At 38.2% G+C, this 22,316-nt stretch overlaps 1 protein-coding gene across 1 annotated transcript in view; it reads right to left on the reverse strand.

Annotated features, from left to right (window-relative positions):
• ASCC3 (activating signal cointegrator 1 complex subunit 3) overlaps positions 1-18,563 on the reverse strand; it is a 251,664-nt gene extending 233,101 nt beyond the window's left edge. The window contains exons 1-4 of the mRNA XM_066547531.1: positions 18,430-18,563; positions 5,760-5,903; positions 4,919-5,069; positions 1,454-2,037 (exon numbers count right to left, since the gene is read on the reverse strand). Coding sequence (XP_066403628.1) covers positions 1,454-2,037; positions 4,919-5,069; positions 5,760-5,849 — 825 coding nt within the window. The 5' untranslated portion in view covers positions 5,850-5,903; positions 18,430-18,563. The remainder of the gene's footprint in view (positions 1-1,453; positions 2,038-4,918; positions 5,070-5,759; positions 5,904-18,429) is intronic.
• Positions 18,564-22,316: the final 3,753 nt, after the last annotated feature.

The following is a 22,316-nucleotide window of genomic DNA, read 5'->3' on the forward strand; positions in this document are numbered from 1 at the left end:
CTTCTTGCTTCAAGGCGAAGTTTAGAGCTTTTCCTTTAACATTTTACAAATTAAACTTAGGCATTAAGTAGGCATTATGCAGAAGTATGGAATTATTTCTGCATACCCAATAATGATATTGGAAATGTCTTCAGTCACTGATCTAGAAAAAGAAAATTGAAATCTTTATCACTGTACAATTAATAAACTACAGGTGCCTTTGACAAATATACTTTTTCGTGTTTCATTTGACATGCAAGTTTTTTATCCAATCTTCTTAACAAAGACCTGTTCAGTCTTCTATTTTCACGTCTTTGCTCAATATTACCACCCAAAGTATGAAACTGTTTGCAGACACGTATTAAGGTATTATTTTTCAAATATATTTCAATGCAGAAGAAATTAGATCAACTTCTATTTATATTTAGGATTTGTAAGAAAACATACATGTCCAGAAAGCTCAAAGGACAGCAAAAATGTGGTCCACTGATTACCAAACAATACATTAGTATGGCTTCAGCAACCATGCCATTACACATTAGACATCCATACATAGTTATCTAAACCTAAAATGAAGTACACAGTTTCTTTTATCTAATTCCTACTGTTTTTATTAAGAAGAATAAAATCTGAAACTGCAGTGGCAAAATTCCTGAAAACTTTCACTATCTTGTCTTTCATGGGATTGTCTATTCCTACTATCAGTTGCATTTTGGTAGCGAATTTAGAGTCCTTCTGAAAATTCAGTCTGAGAATTTAAGTACTGGATGTTTTCAAGGAAGGAAAGCAAGGCAAGTTAGAAAAAATAAACTAAACATAACAGAAAAGTGCAAAGAGAAAAAAAAAATTACCAAATTGCAGGAATTCTTCCCTAGATTAATCCAATCATCTCTTGAACACACACCTGGAAAACATCTCCAGGCTTTAATCATGCTTTTCCCCCTTTCTATTGCTAAGCTTATCTTTCAACTCCAGCAACTGTTCCCTCTCCTTCACATTTTCTCTGTCCTTCTTGTAACAAACCCAGCCACCTCCTTTCCTCATCAAAAGGAACAGACGTGATATGACAAAATTTTAAAGTAGCACCACCTGCTCAGCCTTCCAGCGACAGGGAGGCTCTGAAACTGGAGATGAAACCTGTCCAAGAAAGTTCAGCTTGTCTTTGCAATTTCCTCACACTTTTATAGGCAGCTTAAACCGGGTTCTGCTTAAAAAGAACGAATGGAGACTGAGCAAATGGCTCCCAAAAAAATATCCTGTCCACTGTGGGGGAAAGAGATTATTCAGACCAAACTTATGCTGTATCCTTCTCCCTGGTAAATGATGATGCTGCCATGAGATTTTTCTCAAGACAGATTTAAAAAAAAAGCACAGACAACAGTTGGAAAAAGTATATTGGCATAAACTAAAATGAAATTATTGTAAAATTCTGTGGCATTCAAATATATGCAGTATAGTTAATGTGCTAGTGTACCTCATTTTGAAGTTCATCGGCACTTTTGGTAGAAGCAAGGATCTCATACAAAGTGCAGCAGAGGTCTTCGGTTGTTGGCCCTCCAGGGTTACCTCCTTGAGATTCCTTCAGGTACTTTCCAACTTCACACCATAAAAAAGAATCATCTATTTTTTCCAAAGATTTGATATTAGATTTCTCATCACAATGGTTCTGTAAGTGATTCAGCTGGTTATTCAAAAATTTGTTATAATCTAGGCTTATACTTTTCTGCACATCAGTCTCACCATTCACAGGCAGCTCTTCAGAGTGATCCAAATCATGCATGTCAAATGAAAACACTATATTTTTACCAAACAGCACTCTGTTATCACCATTTTGCTCTTCAGCCAACTGTATGAGGGCTCTAAGCTGTTCTTCAGTGAAGTGAGAAGCAATCCGAGACGTGGCACTACAAGCTGCAGTAGCAGATGATGATGGAAATGGCCCAAACATCTGCTTGATCACCTTTGTCTCATCATGGCCAACACATTCTTTCCCATGAAATGTCTTAAAAAGAAAAACAGCTCCACTTTCAATCGCCTCTTGTCCATTTTCAGCTCCAACTGTTAACAAAAACAAATGCAACTTAATACACTTAATACTAAGAGTGTTTCATTGCCTGTAACGTAACTGTATTCAAATTCTTGCCACAAGTCTCATCAGCAGAGATATCAAAAGAAGACCACAAGTAAGAATTGTTGCAAGGTACTGAATTACAAAAGGTATATGATAATAAAGCATCTGTCTTCATTATCCTTCTACATACTAAAAATTTATAGTAAGAATTACCAATGCTTTCTTATCTTTCTGAGCTGGAGAAAAAAACATGCTAGAGGTCTTAAACTCACAATTGTATATTTATAAGCTATTTAACGTTAACAAATTTCCACTTTGTCTCACTATTTATTCACTGCCTAATCTGAATATTCATAACAGAATAAATATAAAGAACTCAGCTGGGGATTACTGAATCCTTGTAGTAATTCCCAGTAGAATTACTTCTGAGTATGTACTAAGTTAGAAAAACCGCTCAAAAAATTTAAAGCAAATAAATGTATGAATTTGGATTTCTATCTACAAAATATCATGTTATGCAAATAAACAATATATTATTAGATAAAAACATGAATTTACTTCTCGCACAAATATTCACAAAGGTAGTCGAGGAAAACATAAGGAAAACTCCATGTGATGAACAAGGATGTCACTACTAGAACATTTTTAAAGTCACCAAGCCTAACCTAAACGAAACCAGCCAGCATACTGGGGCTTTTGTTCATTTTAAATGAGGACAGCTTACAAAGTTTTTTTACTTGTGATTGATTCAACTTAGATTAAGTTTAACATCAGAAAAAGCAAGGGGTTTCTTCCCCACAATCTAACAGGAAAGAGCAAAAATTTCTAGTGTAAGCAGATGGAACAAGGATAAGTAGCTAGAAATGTAATATATAAATAAATTGAGGTGGCTACAAATTCACTATTTAGCTTGAATCTTCCTGTGGTGCACTTTGAAAATCTGAGGAGTTCAAGGAGAGGACTGGAGGTGATATTTACAAGATAATTAGATACCTACATATGGAAGACACATGACATAGACACACACATATACAATAGATATGTAAACAGGTCTCAGAGTAAAAAGGTGGTTCAGCCCCTCCCTTTTAGCATTAGCTATATAGGAAGCACAAAAAAAACCCTTACATCTAAAAACTTGCAGTTTTTCTGCATGAAGCTCACTCATATATTCCTAACATACAAATACATGTTATTATTTGGAGTCAATTGTCTTGGAACAGAAGTAAAGATTACTAAACTGAAAGAGAAATTGAAGGATTTGAGAAAAATCTTTTAGGTTTACTATGTGTTATTTCTCCTTTATTATCGACATCTCCTATTTGTGAAAGCATTTCTTGAGAAAATACTACTCCTTCCATCTCAACAATATAAACCAGACAAGATGGCAAGAGATGCACTACTAGAAGCTCTCTTTTTGGTATTTTGTTTTGTTTCCCATCCAACATTTTAGCCCAGTACCACTTGTGATTAAACTATACACATTTGATATTTAAAATTGCTTTCTCAATCAATATCTCTTATCAATACAGATTGATAATAGATACTTCTCCTACTAACTCTATGGACTGACAGCTAGTACAAACTCAATCCCCATCTTGCATGACTTCCCCTCAAGCCTCGTGCGTTGCAAGTGCCGGCTGAAATCTGTGCACTGAAGGAGAGGTACCTGGGTTAGGGCATAGAGTTGGCCCTCCCCAGGGGCCTGTCTCAGAAAGACAGCAGCCACATGCTTAAATTGCAGCCCAAAGAGGTTAAAAGTTTACTAAAGGTACTAACCAGAGTTTAAAACTGTCAGTAATTTGAGAAATACTCAAAAATATACTTCTGATGACTGAAGAAAGCAATAGCCATTTACAACTGTTAACAGTTTTAACAGGCATCTTCTGCAACTGTACAGCATAATTGACTACCACCACATGTTGGACAGGAATAACTTGCCTAGCCTTTTTTGAAAGCCTGTGTTTAGACATTGGTTTCTTTCTCAATTTAATAGGTATTTCCAAATAAATGATCAAGAAATAGAAATGCAAGTGGGGCATGTTAACATTTGTATTGTAATAAAAATTTCTGGTCTATAGTACCAAAACCAGGCAAATATATTTATTTTTATTAATTCTCTCTATCTTTTTACTAATGTTTCTATTCAAGATATTTGAAAAACAATTAGAAAAGGAGGAAATATATCTACAAGATTGAAAGGAAAAATCCTTAAATATGTGACAGCAAGAGCTTGAGCCATGTGCTCAGTTTAGGAGCTAATGAAGTTAAATTTTGCTAAAATCAAAAGCTGTATTAGGTTTGTGAATCAAAAACTAAATTTCCAATCAAAACTAAGTTTTCACATGTTCTTTGTCGTTATGTATTTCAGTATTAGAAGTTTAATTCCAGATGAGTGAAATATATTTTTATTTCTCTCCTCAACACCAAACACTTCAAGGAGAAAACATTTCTTACATTTTTATCTGCAAACACAGGAGTCCAATTTTTCATTATACCAATTACATGGATTTAAAGCAGACAACATCAGGATTGTTCTTTTCTTAGAGTACTGCTATTCCAAAAGAAACAGTTGGTTTTGCTTAATAACTGTCAATCACAAACCATACCACACTTTACAAAACAATACTATCAAACAAGTAAGAATATCCATATAACAATGGAATCTTAAAATAAAACAGAAGGCCAGATTGTGTATATGTATATCAGATTAAATGGAGTGTCAAAGTTATTATATTCAAAGGGCAAAACTGGCATTGAGGTAGAACCAAAACTGCACCAGTAAAGTATGCAGGCAGAAAGCAACTTGAACCTGCTCCCACCCCCACATAAAACTATGCATGAGTAGACTACTAGAGAACAAAAACATACCTATTTGTTTTGCAGCTTGTAAGATAGTTTTTAAATCACCATTTACAGTTTGGTATTCTTTTTTGTCCAAATTGTCATCAACAAACTTTATTATCTTCTTCCAAGTAAGATCGGACTTCAGCAACTGGGCATGTAGTTTTGATCTTTTAGTCTGAAAATGCAAAATATTTTCGTTTTTAAATTTATTTCAAATTAATACATGAGGGTTCCTTTAAAATTAAACACCAGATAAAATCAATTCTTTCCAATTGCATTCAGTCAGTGTGTAGTACTGACTGCAAGCACTTTTCCTTTTGCCTGATTTTTAGACTGTTTCCAGAGTGTGTGAAAGAAGGATACACAAAAGCACACACACACTCTCACTAATTTACTCTTTCCAGAGCAAAATCCTCTATAAAGCCAAACTCTTGCAACTTCAAGAGATTTACAGTTCTCAAGATTCCAAAGTCATTTCACAGGTTCCCACAAGGCATCTATTGCTTTAATATATTATTTCTCAGGAAGCAAAAGAAGTAACTGAATTCAGTGAACTTAATATTAGAAGGGAAATGTTTGGCTTCCCAGCTTTACATAAGTTCAGAGCTAAAAGCAGCCTTGTCCAACTTCTTGAAAGCCAAATTAACACAACCAAGCAAGCTTTGCCATATGATTGTAAGGGCTAAGTATTAATCACAAATCTACAGCAAATTTGACTTTGAGTGAGGACATTATGAAGGAATGTACAGGAAATTTTACACACTCTGCCCTTCTTGCTTGCCTACTCTTATAAAATATCAATGCAAATGAAGAAAACAAATGATTCTTACTATAGCTATGCTTTGTAAAAGAAAAAAAGCTTTACCGTTAAGTCAGCTAATTCTTCACTGTAATCCTCATGTTTAGTGACATTTGAAAAGGAGCGTAAAGCGCCTGTAAGACGAGGCAAGGCCATCTGTTACTCATTCAGTGATCCATAGGATGAGAAATCAAATCCCAGTTCAAGTACCTAGATGAGAACAAAACAAATAACATGGCTTTATTAATGTTATAAATACAAACTTGCATCATAAACTTGAAAGACCTTTTTGAGCTAGCAGCACTTGGCTGGAACTTCAATTAAGCCAGTTAAAAAAAGATCTCTTAAAATAATGATAATCAAAATTAAATAAAAGGAGGTGAAAGGCACAGAGCAGAGGCAAGCTATGGTAACATGCAGAGGTCACTCAGCAGGTAGTTCTTTTCTCTCCTCCCTAAATAAAAGTTACCAGCAATGAGGCAAAGTGGCAATTATTTCTTTAGCACCCCTAACACTGAGTATTATAGTGAAATCTATGTAACTGAACTTTAGCTCCCAATAGCAGTAAGTGATTACAACCTATGGGAAGATTTCCTCTGAGCCAGCCCATGCTGGGAGCTTTCGGTCATTAACAGCCTCTGGCGCAGATGCAGAGAGAGGCATCTTTCTTGACAAGTGCTTAGCCATTTTTAACCAGCAAAACAGGGAAAGAAAATTATGACAGGAAATAAAGACAGTCAAAGGCATAGCACTGAACTATTATAAGAGATAAAGGGAATAAAAAAGGCTACCAGAAAACTGAACACACTATGCCTTGGGATGCTTTCATCTCACAACTGGGAGCGCACACACACTTAGAGCAGGCCTCTCTTCAGAACTACAGCTTATTTCCGTGCAGTTTTATTTCCTCTGTGGAACAGGCTCATATCTATGCACCAAAACACAGCTGTTCTCCATCTGAAACTGTACTTCTTCCAAGCCTTTTACTGAAATTATTCTCAAAGTTATTTAATTTCAAAAGGTGCCCACAGCTGAATTGTTTAATGAACCCTAACATACAGCTACAGTTTCTGATGCTATTAGATAAGATACAGATTTAGATTATTTTTGAAACAATTAATGATACCATTACAAACCTAATGATCTGCATCATTCTTAGCATGCCTGAAGATCAACGTCTATCCAGAATTTAAAGAACTCATAACAGAGTTAATAGAATTACTTCCCTCCCAGTCATACAGTACAGAACTCTCTGCTTTCACCCAATTATCTTTAACACTTTTCCTTATCTAATGACTGCATTTGTATTTTATCTATCAGCTTTGCAATACAGCACAAAAGAAATCCAGATGCAGCGTTCCAGTCACAAACAGAGAAATGTCACTGACTTGTCAGGTCTGCTTGTTGTCCCACCTTGCCTTAAGATGCTTTTTGAGAATGATTTTACAACAGCTGATATTTTGGAGACAAATGTTATAACAATGAATCTACAAAATTTGCAAATACAAAATCTTTAACTGTGAAGGGCATTGAGTGCATGTATTCAAGCCTAGAAGCAGAGAGAGCCAAACATCACAGCAGCTTTTTTGATATATTCAGTGAATATATGACATGTAACTCATACCAGCATAGCTCCTAGTGAAAATAGTCTGTAAACATTATAGCCACCATTATTAGAAGGGAAGTAATGTGTCCAGACTTTGAGGGTACATCACTCTCACTGTTCTAATGACAGAACTGCTATTAGCTATTAGAGCTATTGGGTCCATTTTACCTATTTATTTTATACCTACATTTAAATACCCTTTTCTGTAGCATTATGTGCCTTTATAAAAAATATAACAACATAATTCTAATATTACTTTAATTGTCCTTTCTGAAATACCATGCACAGCAATTTATGAAAGTTAGAACATATAAAAAGTTCACCTTTTACACACACTTATAAATTTCAATGCATCTCCAGCTGGCTCATTTATTAGGAAACTGAATTTTAAATTAATATTACTTTCTCCTTTATTCAATTTCTTTATTAGCTGCTCCTGAAATAGGAAACCTAAACCATCAGAAAACAAGAAAGGGCACACTGTTGTCACCACAGGCACGGCCAAAGAGCCAAATCCAGCCCTGCAACCCTAATCTTGTACTAGTAAATGCTGCTCCACACTTGCCTGTGTGCTTTCAGAACTTGCAGGTGCCTGAGGAGGCTGGTTTGGCAGAGCAGTCGCACAAAGCTTCTGCATCCCATTTATAGTCAAATACCACACGACCCCTTTGCTGCTGGTACACAACACACACTCTTATCAGGGCACCAACAGAAACAAAACCAGCTAGTAAACAGAATGCAATTAATTACTCCACTGTTATCATAGAAAGGCAAGGTAAAAGTTAGAAACTTTGGCTATTATTCTGCAACATACTAGAGCCAGCTCTGAACACTAAATCAAAAATCATGTGGCCCTACAAGATGCACTGTAAATTTATATTTGTTTTTAAAAAAAATACACTATCTGCCTTCACATAAAGCTTCCTTATGTAGATACCTGCCCGCATCACACTACCTTTAGAGTGGATCAGCTACTCCTTGTCTTTCCACAGCCATCATAAGTGTAACTAATTCCTTCTGGTTTGAAAGAAATGTATCTGTTTGCTCACAGGTGGATGTGAAACATCTGAACTACCAAATGATCCTGCTAAGATCTGCAAGTTTTGAAACAAGGACCTAAAAGGCAGTGGCAATTAAATCCTCTTTTCCACAGCCCACATACAGAAGATGAACTTTTGCCATCCTTCTGCCCATTCCCCCTAAAGAAAAGTATGAGAAAGATATCATATTAAATCATTTCCATAGGACAAATGGAATGGGAATTTAACCCTCATATCAGTGTGACTTTACATGGTAAAAAGATTTCTTCTGCTCCCCCAACCCCAATAAAGTTAGGACATTTTGGGCACATTCTACTAATGATTCCTAGAACTATCTCAGATTTCCTGCCTCTTTTAAAAAACACTTAAATTCCACCAAGCCTGTTTGTAAATTAGAAAGAGCAATATCCACCCTTCTAAAGCTTTCTGAAGATGAGAGAAAGTAACTTTTAAAGTCTATTTTGCTTCCTTTAAAAACAAGTGTGATTTTAACACTGAAACTTTGTATAGAAGAAAAAAAAAACCCATAAAGACAGATTATACTCAGAGTTCAGGTAAACAACAATTCAAAGTTTATTGTTTGAAAGTAAACATGAATCATAATCTGAGCAGGTTTTTACTCATTAAAGTGAAACATGAAAAAAAATTCTAACAATACCACAAAGGTAACAAAAATTCTAGAGAAGTTTTCCATTTCATATTTTCACCAGCTAGTTAGGTTTTTGTCCAAGTCCTGGCCTTCCTATGTTTCTAATACAAGCAAATAACAGAACCATTTCTTTTTCTTTGCTGAAATATTAAAGAGATTACTATAAAGACACCTCCTTTTCAAATTTACTGAATTCCTATGCCTTCTAACAGATCAAGCCAGCTGCACAATAGGGCTAAGAAAAGGTGAATGCTCAGATCAGGCACGTCAATGTTCAAGTTGAACAGAAATCTTTCCTTCCTTACAAAGGATGGAATAACATAGCATTAACACAGCTAAAAATCACAGGTAAAATCCACAGTTACAAGATCCTAAAGTACCAGTTTCTGTAATCTGTAGTATTTTACTTTTTATTTGTCCTTTAAGACTTCACAGCAGTGATTCTGTTTAAAGTATTTAAGGAATACTAGGCCATGTTCCCAGATTTTGCCTATATTACCTATAATTCTTCCAGCTATTAATAAGTTTCTTGCTTTCTATGTAAACCTGCAATTTATAAAACCTAAAGAAGTTATTACTAGCAACTAATCTAATCAAAGAACATTATAAAGAAAAAGAGGCTTTAGACTTTGGCAGGTTGCTATTGAATAGCAGGTTGCTATTGACCACAAAGTATTTCAAGCAGCATTTTCTCTTTCACTTGAAAAAGTGGAAACATTTCAAATGAAAAAGAAAGTGAAAGGGCAAAAGATATCCCACCCACAAGGCCATACAAAAGCTAAAGGGATGCTGTAACTTTTTTTACATTTTAAATACATAATTCAAACAGTGAGACCATTTATCGACACATACAATATTTTACTTTATGCTACTGTGTAAGAAGACTAAAAATAAACCCCCAAACATTAAATTTTACTGATGTGAACGCATTTTGGAATAGCTACAATTAACTTCAACAACTTCCTTAACACAAAGGTAAACTTGATATTTTATTTACAAATAAGACTCAATATTTTAAAAAAACCAAACAACATATTCTTCTCCATATAGATCCTTTTTAAAACATATACATCAAAGGAAAAATGTTCTAAAGAAAACACTTTAAAGAAAAAAATTAAATCATTCGATAAAAAAGCTATTTTGGACCTCTGAGAACATTTTTATTAGATTCAATAAAATTTCTTATCCAAGCATGTTTGATGTCAACAGTACAAATACACCTAACATCAAAGTTGTTAGCCAGGAATAACAGTGGTTTAAGAATGTCTGGGACATTAATCAGAAATAGCAGGCGAAAGCATGACACTGAAACAATAGTATTTTCAGCCTTTGTATTTTGCACCTTTACAAACAGTGCTGTCCCATGTAGTACCAACCGTACGCTTTCAGACATCTCACTTTCTACAAAAGGCCCAGACATCAACCCAGCATTCTCTCAAGTTGTCTGGGTCAAATATTACTGATCTCCAGTCAAGACTGGGTCAATCTTTAAAAGGGCGATGACAAGATTAAGGAATATGTACTCAGGAAGAAACAGTGGCTTCCTGACACACAATATTCTCCTCAACGAATACCAAAATTCAGACAAGTGCCTCAGCATAACAAGGAGGCACAACAGTGCCTCTGTGTGCCATTGATCACATAAAAGACAATTTCAGCATCTTAATTACAGAAGTCACTAAACAAACAAAAAACCCTAGAAAATCAAATAATGGAATTACAAGTCATTCATTCAATCCAGTATTAACCCTTTCCACATTTTTTCATAATCTTAACCACGCACATGCGATTGCCAGCTGCCTAATACTGTGCCTGCTTGCATCAGCTGGAGAACCATTTCCTGTGATTATGCCTGATACTGTTCTGGGATGATGCCAAACATGTGGCTTGGCTCAATAATGTGTTCATTTTACATGTACTTTGAGATAGTTACTGAGGATTGCTGTTGTTAAAAAAGAAAAAAAATTAAAACAATCCTTTCTTCAGAATAACTCATCTTCCTTTTCCAAGACCATGAAATGTAATTCAGTTGTTAAACCAAAAAATGTCTGTAGTTCTAAACATCATGGCCTTAACTTTTAAGTTCCCGGCAGCGAGAGATAAACTGTATCCCAAGGAACAGAAACTTCGAGACTTGCCTTACATGTGGAGATGTACTATAAGCAAATTTCCAACTTCAACATATGTAACATGAATGCTCATTTAAACACTAGGGATAAGCCACAAATACAAGATGGGGATGGTGGAGATGTTACTTTTTTAGTTTTGCTTTAAGTTTAACAGGGGGCTCTCTGTGCCTTTGTTACACACTGTGCCATCAAAAGAGGTTGAAAACAACCTCAGGGGCTTCATCTTACTCTGTTCTAGAAAGGCTTGTCACTAAAGGAAGAGACATATGGAAGGTAAATAGGGATGTAGGTGGTCAAAGGAAGGAAAGGGAGGAAGAAAACTAATAGGTAAGTGAAAGAAAAAAGTTTTCAGTTAATGACAGCTAGGTAACATACATTGCATATCACTGAGGATGGCTGCAAGGCTGTGGAATGCACTTCAGCAAATGTAAGTGCTATAACAATACATGCATAACATGCAACTGCAGAATTGCTGGGCTGCTGGGCTAAGAGCATGCTGGAGAACTTGTTCAGAGGGTAGTAAAAAAAAGTCTCTGTAACATGCTCCTGTAGTGAACAGCAAGTGCATACAAGGATAAAGCCCCCAGTGTGAACTACTCACCATTACAAGGTTTTAAAGTCTCACAGAGATGTGCTCAAGCACTCAAATCACTTACCATATTTACAGACAACTAAACAAATGCCTCAAATACTGCATTATCCTCCAGTTCTAAATAACTGGATGCTTATTAGCCACTCAACACCATATTATCCTTCATAATTAACGCTGATTTCCTTCAAAATAGGGTTTCAATAAGCCTCAAGGTGGGTATTGGACCATTTTGTATCTGGAGCATTCTCCCAAATGATTCTGAAGGAAACACTTAACACCTCTTTTGAGAAAAATATAACTATTTCAGCATTTACAAAGGATCTCAAGTGCAATATAATAAAAGCTAAGCCAGGTACGCTGATCCTTTTGACCCTGCCTGTACATTATTACTCAAATCAAAAAAAGAGAGGTGGTATGAGTAGGATTGCTGTCTTCTTATTAACCATGAAGTCATACGCTTCCTTTACAGCAAAGTCATTAGCAATGCTCATACTACCTGCAAAGACAGGAGGATGTCAGTTCTGAATTAATTATCTTGCCAAACACTGAGATTCCTTCTCGAGGATTTTAGTAATTAATTATGGCTAATAAAGTCTTTGCATCTTGCAGACAACACACAGTAGCTGTGTAAGCACAGTGCAACTTATGCCAAGATTCACATTTAATCTTACAGAACAATTATTCTATGAAAGCACTGAAGCAGGATTTCTCATTTAGAGAAAATAATAATTTTTTTTTGTGTTAAGCAATTTTATCAATACAACTGGTAACAATAATGGTAATGCTGGTAATCTGAAACAGAAAACCTGCAAGTACCTAAACTACAGAATTATTTTTCAGAACAGAAATATGCTGAGTTTTAGACCAGTTAATAAAGAGGCTGTAGATTCTACAGCCCTTCTAGTAATAGACAAGAAAATTAATTTAATCGTCATGCACTAAAAGTAGGAAAATGGCCTTCAAAAGAAACACAGATTCTGGCCAACTCTGCCTGTCACTAAACAAAATGTTTCCCAAACTATCAGCTATAAATAAAGTCATCCTATTTCCAGCAGCTTTTGAGTCAGACTTTTTACCAATGGTTGCAGTAGAAAATGACTTATTACATAAAATAAGAACCAGATGTCAATGTCCACACAAATGCATCAATTTAATTAAAATATTAAAATAATGCAAGTGTATTGTGCAATTTTAAGTGTTTGCTATGTTTTGCAATATTTGGATTTTTGCATTCATTTAATTTTTATATAATGTTTATAAGCTTTTCTAAAATATGTCCTTTCTGCTTTTTCTATCATTCAGTATGTTATTTGATACCCGTCATAATTTTTGAGGTGGGAAGGAGTAAGAAAGCCATGACAGAGTTTGCAGAAAACTCTAGTTTATATCTTTCCAATAATACACAGGGACCCAAAAGCTGTGTATTTTATCCATAATTCCTCTAAAACATGTTTTAATTCTGAATACACTACACTACCCCTCGGTCTTTCTAACACTCCTCCTAAAAGTCTCTGTCAGCATATATAACAACTTTTTCAAAGGTATGTCCATATAAATAAACCACTCATGGTCTAGCAGTGCTTTTATCCCTACTGGATCCTTGTCACAGCACACTAAAGGTTCAGTCCAGCTCAGTGGTTAACAAGTTACAAGTTGGTATTTCCTATCAGAAAAGCAGACAGAGGCACATTCATAAGGCACCTCACTGACCTAATGTAGTGGAGATGCACAGAGAATCCCAAAAATCAACCTATCAAGACAAGCTTTTCAGTCCAAATCACACCTTTTGGGGATGCCTTTCCCTTCAGAACTTCCTCCTGCTGCCTGGAGGCAATACCACCTCCTCCTCCACAAAGAGAATTGTAAAGAAACCCAAGGTTGTAACAGACACACAATAAGCTGTCCCAAGCCAGACCACTGTCCTCTTGATTTAGCTTAAATCTTACTTAATATTGGTAGAATACAGGGGTGAAAAAAGTCAAAATTTCAGCCTAAAATTTATGCCAAAAAATTAATTCAAGTTCTGCCTTGCATAATAAGTATACCCCTACAGCCTGAAAACATGTCTACTTCAAGGCAGAGACTCTTCTACAAAGAAAAAAAAAAAAAGTTAATTAAAAATACATTTAAGCAAGATTCAACTATTGGATAGATACATAGTCACATAAAGTAATTTTATTAAAGGCAGGATCCCTTGTCTTCTCTTCAGAGCTCACATGCCACACAGGCACTTCAAACAGCACACCAGCTATTTGATGACTAGCAAGTAACAGCTTTCTAATTGATAATTCATCATTACTGCAGTTGAGAATTAGAACTTAAAAAAAGGCAGCTGCAATGTTAAAAGTGCAAATTAGAATCAAAACTAACAAATGCTCTGATCCTTCCTGGGCTGTCTATAGTGCTGGTCATATATGTGCAAGAGGATATTTTGGGAAGAACACCTGTACAATTTCCTACAGTGAGGAAATCCCAAACCATCTTTTCAGAGCTTGCAAACGTGTCTGCTTATCACATAAAAATGAGGGGAACACCAATTGAGGAATAATACTATTCCTGGCAGATATAATAAAAAGGAAAATAGCCCCATTAAGTCTCTAGTGATTTGAGGAGGTTAAAACAGGGTTTTTCCAGCTGTACATTTTTAAATCGCTGCATTTCTCGAGTAATAGTCATATTCTGCTAAAATATATGTAAAATTTCTTAAAATATTTTAGAAAATTGCAGTGTAAGCTGATACATATGTACATATTATACAAAAATCTCCCACTGAACAGTCAAAAGCCTTTTAACAATTATTATGAGTATTTAGCATGGCACATAGGATGCCTGTTCAGACTTACAGAATCAACTTTTATGCCACTTTTAGGGTGGCATAAAAAAATGCCACCCTAAAGGAAAAATTACAATCAAGCATTTTATTTATATTCATGTTTTGGAAGCAACATAGATGTGTACCATATGATGTCACGCTCAACAGTAAAAGCTCTGGGAAAGGAGAAGCAAGGTATGTGGGGAATAAAGACACACATCCACACTCATGGGGTTTGTCTTCCCAAGCAACTGTTGAACATCTGCTATTTTCTCCCCATTTCACAGCCAAAGGGAATGAGTTAGTGAGAGGCGAGGGGGGGCATTTGGCTACTGGCTGGGGTCAACTCACCACAAGTAATAAATTTCTTATGAGAAACAGAAGAGACGACTTTCAGAGATCCTCTTTAGTCTTCCTGAATCCCTCAAGGAGAGGACACATTAGAAAAATGGAATCATTAAGGCTGGAAATACTTCCAGGATCATCAAGTCCAACCTTTGACCAAATACCACCATGCTCACTAAAACGAATCATGAAGTGCCACGTCTACTTGTTTTTTGAACACTTGCTCCCCCTCAGAGCAGCAGCTAAGAACAATGCCTTCCCATTTCTTGAACAAATTCATCAGAATCCAGTTTCCAAACAGAAACTCACTGAGTGACGCAGTTCAGCAGTCCTCACTAGTTTCAAAGAAAGGAGCAATTGTTTAAATGGCTGTATGGTTTACAGAGTATTTGAATGCAAACAAGGATGTCACAATTGTACAAAGTCATCTGCTTATTCTGACAACCTCTCAGAAGCCAGTTTACAACTGGAAAACTGAAATTTGCTCCACAGTTCACCTGACAAATGCTTCAATCACCAACCTATCATTCCACAATCATCTATTCTTGCTGTAAGACCTATTTATGTTTAAGATGCAGGCCTGTAATATCAGATTCAGTCTATTTTTTAGGCCAAACATCCAACATGCCTTTGGACAAAAAAGAGTAACAGATGGCTCAGAGTAAGCTTATGCTTTAGAACAGTAAAGTCTAAAGAAGAATATAATTTATAATTTAATTATATATAATAAATTATAATATAATTTATAAATTCCACATACAATGAAAGGGGAGAGACAGCAACTTTTCTATCCCTAAAATATCAACTAGGTAAAACATTCTGCACCTTCCTTTTAAAGTTATTTTTCTCCAGCACCCACTAGATTTAATGACACAGAAAAAGAACAAGAGTTTTATTTCGCATCTCAGAGCTGGACTCAGCAAGAGTTTGGCCACCAAACTCTAGTCCACAAGTTTATGTAGTGAAAAGAAGACTGAGAACACCAACTGCCCTTTCTGCAATATTCAAACAGTCCACATTGCTACCGAAGCCTAACTCTTTCTTGGCTTCAGTCCAGTCTCATGGATTTTTCTTGAACTATACACAGTCATGCACAACTTCAAGAGGAATATCTACATCTAGAATAAGCTCAAGAAACACCCAGAATAGGGATCTTTCACAACACTGGTTAATTCAGTGAGCACCATTACCACAGAAACCATAGGGTGCTGCTATTTGTCTTGTTTCCTTCAATCACGTTTTTAGGTGTTTGTGCAGTGTTGGGGTGGCTTGACCCTGGCCAGCAGCCATGCTACTACTTGTTCAATAGTAGCTGAACTACTGAACAAGTAGTGGGACAGGGGAGAAAATAGGAAGAAGAAAGGGAAAAAAAAACTTACAGGGTTGAGATACAGTTTAACAGATGAAGAAAAAGAAAAATAACCCCCAAGTGAAGGAAGAAAATGCTCACCACATCCCACAGGGTGACCAATGCCACAAGCTCCAGTTTACTAATCTCCAAAAACCAGACATCTTGAAAGCAAAAAACCCACCCTTTCTTCTACCTCTACCTGTGCTTTTATTTCTGAGCATGACAATACACACAGTACAGCACATCCCACTGGCCAGTCTGGTCTACTGTCCAAGCTGTGTCCTTACACAGCCTCTTGCCCACCCCCCTACCTACTGATGGGCCAGGAGGGTGGAAGAAAGCTTTGAAGTTGTGCAGGCCAGGAGCAGCCAAAACATTGCAGTGCTATCAACACTGTTTAACCCACAAATCTCAAGCACTTCTACTGTGACAGAAGTTAACTCCTAGACCCGGTATAGGAATGTGCTCACACTGGCATTGCTCAAACAGAGGCGATCAAATTCCTCAGAGAGAGATGAGCATAAAGAATGCCCTGACTGTGCATTTTCTTATGGGTTGTGCTTGCAATAAACACAAAATTGCTCCTTTCTGTGATATGATGAGGTATTTAAAAAGCAAGAAGGGCTAAATACACAATGACTGACTATTGCCCATAATGTAAGAATACGGAGGTACATGACAACACTTAGTAGTTTAAGGTGAGAATAATACCAAGTAGAATGCCTTTCCTGCAAAGAACATAATTGAATTTGGGAATTCATTGCCACAAGATGCCAAAAAGACTAAAAGTATGCCTAGATGAATTAATGGACATCAAATACCCTGGCAGCCTCTGAACTCAACAGCTTAGAAGGCGATAATCATTCATTTAAATCATGGATTACTAAAGATACTATGAAAGTGAAGGTATAATTGGATTCGTCCTCCCTTTTTTTTCAGCAGATCACCTAAGCACCTCCTAGTGGCTGCTACATGAGAGAGACACTAGACAAACATCTTTGAAAACAGAGCTACAGGGTAAAATAACAGAGATTCTGAGGATTACAGTTTGGGATTTAGGAGTCTAATGTGTCTCAGTCTGTTTCTGGGTCTTACCCTTGTTTCTTTCTCTTTTTGGTTCAGACATCAGCTGTTATATTTCTAACATCCAGCTACACATTATAGATAATTTGCTAAATTGCTTTTGATTAGTTAAGTTTATCTGAACTAGAGAGTAGATTTTTGTTACAGTTCTCTCTTCAAACATTAAAGCATAATTCAGTATAAGAAAATGTGTAGGCTAGAAAGTGCTCAACACTAACTTCAACAATTGTTACTACAAACAATTTACCAGGAAAACAGTGAGTTGTTATTTAGAGTAATGAGGGCTTCAATTTTCTATGGGGAAATTTTGTAGGAGGGAGAAAAGAAACCTGTTCAGCACTCAAAACACCCATATGAGCTAGAATTAATCCCACCTTTAACAGCTTCCAAATAAACTTAACTTTATAACTAACCAGAGAAAGACAACATGTGTCTTTCCTTCCCCCAACTACCTCCACACCCCATTAGCAGCTCCTGTAACTACTTGTAACCAGTTCCTGTAACAGAAGAGGAAGGAAACATGCAAGAATAACAGGGATCAGCCTGAGCTCTGGTTTAGTATTTATAAAGGATAACTTTTTCAGAGAAAGTACTGTAGGTAAACAGGACCTGCAGAAATATATACCAGCCTTTTATGAAAGATGAGTTTTCTGTTAACTCTGTAAAAAATTATTTTTCAACTATAAATGTTCTTCCTGAAAACAGAACTAACACTACTCAATAAAAACTGAAAATTAGACTGAGAAGAAAGGGACTGCAACTACTTTAGAGGCCAAATTACAATCATCTTGATCACATAATCACAGAACGGGTAAGGCTGAAAGGGACCACGGTGGATCATCTGATTCAACCTCTCTGCTCAAGCAGGTCCATCCTAAAGCACAAGGCACAGTGCAGACAGTTCCTGAGTATCTCCAGTGAAGGAGACTCCACAACCTCTCAGGGCAACTTGTTCCAATTGTCAATCATCTACACAATTCTTCCTTATGTACCAGCAGAACTTCCTGTGCATGAACATCTCCCCATTGTCTCTTGTCCTAGTGCTTGGCACCACCAAAAAGAGCCTTGATCCATCCTCCTGACGCCCTCTCTTCAGACAGTTATACACTTTTATGAGGTCTCCTCTCACTTGTCTCTTCCTGACGTTGAACAGGCCCAACTCTCCCAGCCACTCTTCGTAAAAGAGATGTGTCAGTCCTTTAATCATCTTCATAGCCTTCCACCAGACCTGCTCCAGGAGCTTCAGGTTTAGCTTCAAACCAAGTTCTGTAAACACAGAACTGTCAGAATAAAACACTGTCATTTGACTATTTCTTGCCTTCTCTCAGATTCAGTGGAAGTCGTGACCTAAACTCTTCCAAAGGCCAAGCTAGCTTTTAGAGAAAACTGAGGTCTAACATGTAAACCATGCATACAATAGTATATATAGGCCTTTATACAATGCATAAAGGACCTAGCTGGGAGTTGGTCTGTACTCCCATATAAATGTGATGAGACTTCCTCCAAATATCTACACATATAATTCCAAGATGATGCAAGTTTACTCTCCTCTGGCCAGAAGAAAGATCCAAAGGAAATCATTTTACTACAGCATCTGCTGAAAAGCAGCTTGTCTTTAATCAAGACACACCACCTCACTGTTATCATCAATGCCTTCTTTAGATGAAGGACAGTTTGCATCTGACCTCACAGCTGGCTTGGTTTCCTTCCTCCTAAAAACTTAGTTCTGTAACCTACCATGTGAACATACGTAACTCTTGCTGCACTGTCTCTGAAACTTCCAATATTTTTTCCTAGTCATTGGCTAGACTCAAATCAATTCTATCTTCTGGAAAGTAACTAATCGTGACTATTAGATTTCTTCTCTGCAGAAATTACATTTACTGGTTTCACTTCAACAAAACTACCTTACAATCAATTGTTCAAAAAGCCGTAAGACTTAAAGAGTCTACATCAATGTTAGTATTTTAAGAACAACAACAAAACCTACATTCAGAACTCATAGAAGTTTTTAAGCAAAAGTATTATTTGAATTCCAAAATGATACACACTCCTGAAGCACCTGAAGTGTAAGCCTTAGGTCGCTACAAGACTGTCAAGTGTTTTATAAGCAAATCTGTCAGTTTACCACTACCAACCAAAATGAAGCAGTACCCGAAAGGCAAAAACACTCTACGTGACCACATGCTTTTTTCATTCTTCACTTCTGGTTCTCTACATTTATTAATACCACTAGTAAGTACTGAAAGCACATTCGACAGCGGTGCGTTTCCCACTTGACCACTCCCATCAGCAAAGCCGTTCCGAGAAGCAGAGCCCGGCATGCAGGGGGGGAGCCCACGGCACCCGGGCCTTCAGCAGCGGCCTGGCATCACCCGCCGCGGTGCGCGCCGGGGCTGGGGCACAGCGAGTGCTCCGCCAGCCCCGGGCCCGCTGCCAGCCCCGGCCCCGCTGCCTGCCCTGCCCGCCGGAGGCAACGCGTGGCACCGGCCAGCGGCTGTCCCGAACCCCGTGGCCCGGCTGCCCCGAAACCCGCGCCCCGCCACCAGCGCAGCGACGCCCCTGCCCCGAGGGCTGCGGGCAGAGACCCGCGCAGCGGCGGCGGGACGCCCCTCCGCGCCTGGGCGGGCCGGTCCCGGCGGTCCCACTCCCCACCGGGCTGCGGGATCGCAGCTCCGCACCGGCGTTGGCGCAGAGCAGCGCCAGCCCGGGGCCTCCCCGCGGCCCCCACGCCGCGCCCGCCCGACCCCCGCCCGCCGCGCACCTGCCTTACGGCCCGCCGGTTCCGCTGCCGCCAAGAGCCGGCGCGGCGCGACACTGCCGTACGCCGGGCGGGCGGGGCCGTGTTCGGCGCGGCCCGCGGCGGGGCTGTCCCGGTGCCCCCGGCGGGGCTGTCCTGGTAACCCCGGCCTCCGCTGGCCTCCGCTGGCGCCTGCCCGGGTCTCCGCGCTCCGCCGAGCCGGCGCCGCGCTCAGGCCTACGTCGGCTACAGGCCGCGCCTCCGCAGCGTTCTCTGTGGCGACAAACGCGTCTCGCCGAGCTGCCGCGGCTGCTGAGCCCGGCCGCCCGCCCCAGTTATGCCCGGCGTGGAATAGGAATATGCCGTGGGGGCAGCGCCCAGCAGTATTTCACAGAATCAATTATGTTGATAAAGACGTAATCGGTACCGAGTTCAATCTATGACCGAACACCAGCCACCTTGTAACCTAAAGCATGCCGCCAGGTGACACGTCCAGTCTTGCACATCTCCATGGACGGTGCCTTTTCACTTCCCTGAGCAGCCCATTCTAGTGTCTAATCACCGTTTCTGCGTAGAATTTTTTCCTATTGTCCAAACTAAACCTGCCCTGGCACAGCTTAAGACTGTCCTCTTGCCCTGTGGCTGGTTGTCTGGGGGAAGAAGCTGATCCCCACCTGGCTGCACCCTCCTTTCAGGCAGTTGTAGAGAGCAGTAAGATTCCTCCCGAGCCTCCTTTTCTCCAGGCTCAACAACCCCAGCTCCCTCAGCCTCTCCTCATAAGACTTTGTCCTCCTGTGTCAGTTCCTCGGGATTTCCTGGATGTGGGTGTCCGTGGCCTTCAGCCCTCAGTGCACTTTAGCAGCTCATCCATCCCCTGCACAAGTAATTCTTGCCAAACCATGTGTCTACCTCAGTGTGGGCCTCTAGAGCTTTTCCACTTATTCAGTCTTATAATTTTTGAAGCAAGCTCTTGAAATAAGTGGCTTATGTCCTCAGTTGTATATGTGTATATATATATACACTCTATATATGTGTAATGTGATGCTTTTCAATAAAGGTATTATCTGCAAGATATTTAGTGGACTAGAAATGTCAGACATTGCATGGAATTAATTTTGTCAAATGCAGATGCCATAATGTAGACTTAATATGTGCCTCAGGAAAAAAATTGTTCTCATTTTCTTCAGTATGTATGAATTTTTTTGGAAGACATATGGCGTTTGATGTCCACATCTTAAACAATCCTTTGCTTATTCTCTTCTGTGTTATACCAGATTTTTGGCAGCATTTCAGTATTCATTACTATGTAAATCTACTGTTCACTGTCTTGTCCATTTGACTGCTATGCTTCTTGCATGTCCAATAAAAAGGTGTAAATAGTATTTCTCCATCTTTTGCATGAAATCCTTCTGGCATAGCCACATGAGAAGTTCTAATTCAAATCTGAGAAAAAAGGTTTCAGTCAAGTAGGTTCAATTTTGTAGAATCTGAGAAGCGAGAAACATATCTGATCTTGAGTTTGCAAAACACCCTGGAAATTTACAGGAGTTAATTCACCACTGTACTCCTCACTTCACGTGTCTGTTAACCAAGCAATATTGCATTTGGAGTCAAACCAGTGTTGTTCACCTGGAGAACAGTGGGTACTCACAAGACCCAAGTTTATGGTCACTGAGTACTGCCAGCTGGTATTATTGTCTTGAATTACTGTCTGGTATTATTGACTTGACTTATTGTCTGCAAATGCATTACAATTTGGGGACTATTGAATTTAATCTTTTTTTTTCTTTTTAACAACTAAACATTAATGCTAATATATGACCCATGAATTTTAGTTACTTGAAGAGTACTTCAGATTCAGAAAAGAAATAGATTAGTAATTAAAATAACCTTGTCTTTACTTTGACAATGGAAAACTTATTAAATCACCGTCTTACAAAAAAAAAAAATCATTTTCTGTTGAGATTGTAAAATGAACCTGGCAGATGTCCTTGTATCAGTATTAATCTTTCCTGTGATGAGAGTATCAAGCATTCAAAACTAACTGCTCTCTGCAGATGTCACTGTAACCAACACAGGGAGAAAAATCTTAAATCAATGTTATTATGTGACAATAATGCAGGTTCCTCAGAAAACATTCCAAATCTCTATTGCCCGTGATTACAAAGTAATGATATCATGCATGCTGCAACTGCAATGCTAGCAAAAGTCAGTGCGTTGGAGGTGCTGTTATTGAAATGAGCTGTAATTCTTTACAGCCATCTTGTTCCCATCGA

This window comes from Molothrus aeneus, chromosome 3 (assembly GCF_037042795.1).
Source record: "Molothrus aeneus isolate 106 chromosome 3, BPBGC_Maene_1.0, whole genome shotgun sequence".
In the NCBI taxonomy this organism is placed as follows: domain Eukaryota; kingdom Metazoa; phylum Chordata; class Aves; order Passeriformes; family Icteridae; genus Molothrus; species Molothrus aeneus.